This window comes from Triticum urartu, chromosome 5A (genome assembly GCF_056163025.1).
Source record: "Triticum urartu cultivar PI428250 chromosome 5A, HENAU_Tu73, whole genome shotgun sequence".
NCBI classification, from domain to species: Eukaryota; Viridiplantae; Streptophyta; class Magnoliopsida; order Poales; family Poaceae; genus Triticum; species Triticum urartu.
The window spans coordinates 627,542,903-627,548,017 of NC_141877.1; the positions used below are offsets into that span (position 1 = coordinate 627,542,903).

Genomic DNA, 5,115 nt, shown 5'->3' on the forward strand with positions numbered 1-5,115 from the left:
CTCGCCACGCCACGCCACGCCTCGCCACGACGCGCCGCGCCGCGGGTTGCGTGATTGAGCCGAGCCGAGCTCACACCTACGTGCTTATTTTTGCCAGTCATTAATGGAGAGTTCTCTGACAGCTGGGCCATGATCTGAGACGTCGGATCGTGGGCTGTCACGGACTCGGACGTGGGTCGATCCCACGTCTCTCCATGCGGCTGCGTCTATATAAGTGTGCGGTGTCTCCTAACCCTAGCCGCCACGAACAGATCACATCTGCTCCACGCGCACGCCCACCGTCGTTCCCTTGCTGCTGCTGCCGCCGGTGACTCCATCCCGTCCGCCGCGTACACGGTCGATGGGAGAGCAGGTCTCCGAAACCACGCCCTTCTGGTTGTTGTACATGGTGAGGGGCGAATAGGTTTTTGGGCAGCGATTACGCGACTGCTTGCTTTCGATCGTCTACTTCCTCTACGTCCGCGTCGCCTTCATCATCACCATGTCCACCGACGCCGAACGTGCCGCCGCCGAGAAAGCTGAAGCCGACAAGAAGGCCGCCGAGGACGCCGCTGCCGCCACCAAAGCCGCGGCCTCTGCATGGCCTACTGGAGGGTATAACTCGTTTATCCCGCTCCTACTGTTTTCTGTTTTAGCCATGCTAGCGTTATACGTAGATCTTTCTGCAATTAGCGTAGTATGTGCTAGCTTGACTGAATATCAGTATGTGTTTATTTGTGTCAATGCCGTGCTAGTGATTTACTCGTGGATTAATTTAATCGAGAATTTGCCTATTTACTCAACAGTACATACAAATCCTAGCGTAGCTCCGCCCATGCTTACTACCTTCTCCAAGTGGGTGCGCCAAAGGCATGAAACCCATGGGCCTTCACATGATGAAGTGAGCACAGACTCATGGTCTTGTGAATAACATGTAAAAAGTTAAAAACTAATCTAAACAAAATTATGACAATAATAAAAACAAGTCCACATAAATTGTGTATCCCCACCTAGATTTGGGTCTTATGTCGTGCATGCACTCACCACGACCAACCAGTTTTGAAACATATTTAATATACTCATTTGTGGAGGGAGATTAAAAGCCACATAGACCGTCGACTAGTGTGGCTCATGAGCTACACATTTTATTCAAGGTTTTTGTCTAGTGTTGATAAACTACATGTATTTGTAGGAATGACATATCTACAAAAGAAATTATCATCTATTCATACACGAGTTAGAACTCCTCTATATCACTCAACCCTTAGTCGTATGGGGAAGGAAATCGCGTCCGAATAAGGCAGAAATCGCCTGGAATCATGGGTATGATAGACATAATAGAAGTGAGAACACAAGCATGCATGGAGGTGGATGGTTTGGCTTCATCCTTATAGTTGGGAGTATATGCAATGCATCTAATTCCATTTTTGCTTCTGATTGACGGGACACTCTTATTCATCTTTTTGTTGAGATGTTAATGAGGCCCCATCATTGAACCACCACCAAAGACTCAAATATGAAGTTGAAGTTCATGATCATCAACAATGCATGCAATCCTAGTGTAGCTCCGCCCATGTGTGCTACCATTTCCAAGGGGCATCACTTCAACAGTGCATGCAACCATCCACATACCATCGTTACTTGTGCTACCATCTCCAAGTTGAAGTTGCTAGCCCTCTTGATATGCTGGACGAAATGATAATCAACAATATGCTAAAGAGAAGTGTTATGCACACGACATATGTATGATTGAACAAGTCGCCAGCCACTGGATTGTTATGTCGTTCGTAAATTATGCACTTGTATCGTGCATCCGCAGTTTCGTACGCTAAATCATCGACGGGGAAGACAGAGTATATCCAACAAAGAGGAAAGGAGTGAGCAATGTGATAGTTGCGCTTTGGAGGGGGGGGGGAGGGGTGAAGGCTAGGTTTTGACTATGGATAACTAAATGATTGTGTATGTACAAATTGGAAAAGTTGTACGGAGCGCTAAGTTTGTCGCAAGTTGGTAGTTACAGACCATTTGTCACGTCAAAAAATATGGAATGGGGATGATTTCATATTATAATACGATGGTTTGCGAAAGCTATATGGTTCAGGCTTTGCTAATGGTATTAATAGGTGTGTTAGGATCTAAGTCAAGGTAACGGGGTGTGTCAGGACATAAGTTGAGGTGATTCCGTGCGTCCTCCTCCTACCATCGTTACTTGTCACCGCCGCAATCATCCATTTAAGCCCCTTGATGTGCAACAACCCTGACGATCACCCACAGCCCCTGATCCGCACCTATCAGACTGTTTTCTCGCCTCTGCCTAGGACTCCGTAGCTTGTTGTTGGTCGTAGCAGCGTCCCCTTATCCGACGAGGTCCTAGCTCGACCTTGCCGTGGTGGCCGCTTGCCATGTTGCCTCCAGCTTGGGCCTCTGGCAATGTAAAAAAATGACTACGCGCAATAATTTTGCAGGTGCCTGATATCTAGCAAACATGCATATAAAAGACGTAGAAGTCCTCTTTCATAATATGAAAGGTCGTCAATGGAAGTTCAATTACATTCTCATTCCCTTTAACAAATACTATTGTGAAAATATCACAGCTGGTGAAGTTCGGTTGTAGCGTCACGGTTCTTAATAGATTGGTCATAACTCCCCTTAAAAAAGATCGATCAGAACAATAGTTAGCATCACCCTATATGCCACAAAGGTGACCTAACCTTTTTTTTTCCTGTATCTATACCCTTGTATAGTGGCCTCCTTTGGTTCATAGGGTAGAAAAATCATAAAAATAGGAAAGTCACAGGAAATGAGATGACATGTATCTAAAATTCTATGAATAGAAATATGAAAGAAGATGCCCTATACTATAAGATTCCTACAAACCAAAGAAGGCCTAACTTTGAATATCAGCCGTTGGATATGCTCCATCGAATGGTTGAGAGACGGCAAATCCAAACAAATATCATCCTTTGGATAAAGTTTTCATCTCACAGGATTCTGCCATGTGGCTTGTTAATTGAATCCCCACTATCGTCTCATATTATTCTAGAGGCATCTCTTTCCCATGACAAAAATCTGATTCTCCACTAAAAAGAAGCAACAGAACAATCTAGATTCTATAGAGTTAGGCCCTGACTAGTACTTTTTTCGTCTGAAAAACCTTGTTCTTTGAATGGACGTATCTAATAATAAAAAATCAGAAGGACAAATTTTTTCGAACGGAGGAAGTATGTTTGTACGGAAGAAAATAAAATGTCGAGAATGCATTTCCCCTGCTATTATATATTTCCTGACGTGCACATCTAATTTAACAGTACCGTTGAAGTACGTACTCGTATGTGCTAGAGTACACACCCCACGCACGTCTCAGCTCTGAAAGATTTGGTGCGATCAAATATCTTTTCACAGGCTCTAGAACCTTCCAGGCCCTTCCTGCCCCACGCTCACGCCGCCGTCCAACTCTGGTGTCAGGATTAAATTAATGGATACATCGCCGACTCCGGCCACCGCCCTCGCGGGCAAGCAGCGGCGCGCCGCCACGCGCGCCTTATGGCGTGACAGGTGACGCCGCACCACACGTTCCCCGCCGGTCGACCGCGCTACGTACGACGGAAAATATCCAGTCGAACTATCTGCCAAAATAATATAATATCCGAGCTCGATCTAATCCGTCACGTCACGGACGTCGCGGTGGCCTCCGACGATTGGTCCGCAGACGCCAGAGGTCGGCCAGCCCCCACCAACTTGGCACACACGTATGCGTATGCTCCGCCCGCAGCAACACGCACGCCACCGCCTCCTCCAGCCCACACAACCTATACATAACTGCGGCCGCCCATGAGAGTATCCATCCATTCTTTCTACCGAGTTCTCATCACAGATCAACGGCACAACAGAGCATCGATCGAATTACGGATCACAGCGGATCATCAAGACAAGCAGCAAATCCATGGGAGTGGGGATGAAGCGCGCGAGGGAGGAGGAGCCAGTTGTGTCTCTGGCGCTGTCGCTCAGCACGGACTCTCCGACGACGTCCAGCACGTCGTCGGACAACTCGACCGGTGTCCCGGCGGCGGCCGCCAGGAAGAGGACGCGGCGGGGGAGAGTTGTGTCCACGTCTGGGGAAGGGGAGTTCGTCTGCAAGACTTGCGGCCGGGCCTTCGAGACGTTCCAGGCGCTGGGCGAGCACCGGACCAGCCATCTGCGCGGCCGCCACGGGCTGGAGCTCGGTGTCGGCGTCGCCAGGGCCATCAAAGAGCGGAAGCGGCAGGAGGACCAGCAGCACGACTGCCACATCTGCGGCCTCGGCTTCGAGACGGGCCAGGCGCTCGGCGGCCACATGCGCCGGCACCGCGAGGAGATGGCGGTCCGCAGCGGCAGCGCCATCGACCGGTGGGTCGCGCTGACGGATCAGGAGGCTAGGCACCAGGACGGCGCCGACCGGCCTCCCGTCTTGCTGGAGCTGTTCGTCTAGTTAGCTAGCTCGATCTCTCTGCTTGCTAATTCAGGACTTGTACAGATCTTCAGAATGATATGTTAGGTTAGTTGTGTCTTCAGAATGAGATAGCTTAATTGTCCGATCGACTGGGGAGTATAGTATATATTTTTGCGGGGCCATCTTGTATATGATCACAGTTCACAAGTCCAATTCAGAGCCTAAATTTGTACTCCAAATTCTGCAATATAAAGCTGCCTTTACAACTTAAGATCGTCGAGACGTTAACAGTATACTGGTGTCCGGAATATCAAGTGGTTTGAGATCTAGAAACCACGATCCTACTCCCTCGCAAAAAAGAAAAGAAAAAAAGAAACCACGATCCTACTACCTGTGTTTTATTCGTGTTCCATCTGTTCGAAAAGAGGTGCCATACCGTTTCAAAAAAGAAAAAAAAACAGCAGCAATAAGTCTATATCCTGACAGAGTGACACATCGAGAGAGATATGAGCACACTATTGACAAATGTCGACATTGTGCCAGTGGAGAAGGAAATGAGAATGGAGAAAGATGCTATAAATATCGAGTAAGATATAGTCACTTCTGAATATCGATTAATGTTTATCTGATCGATACACTCCACACCAGAAAGCAGACATAGTTAAACGTAAGGCATGACGGTGACTAGTAGGAATATCAAGCAACTC

General features: G+C 47.9%; 1 protein-coding gene across 1 annotated transcript; it reads left to right on the forward strand.

Moving 5' to 3' along the window:
• Positions 1-3,759: 3,759 nt before the first annotated feature.
• LOC125506274 (uncharacterized) lies at positions 3,760-4,679 on the forward strand. The gene has a single exon (XM_048671127.2). The coding sequence runs from the start codon at positions 3,923-3,925 to the stop codon at positions 4,445-4,447; it is 525 nt and encodes a 174-aa protein (XP_048527084.2). The 5' UTR covers positions 3,760-3,922; the 3' UTR covers positions 4,448-4,679.
• The last annotated feature ends 436 nt before the right edge of the window (positions 4,680-5,115 follow it).

Coding starts and splice junctions, on each gene's coding strand:
- LOC125506274 (XM_048671127.2), top strand. CDS start 3,923: ATGGGAGTGGGGATGAAGCGCGCGAGGGAGGAGGAGCCAGTTGTGTCT.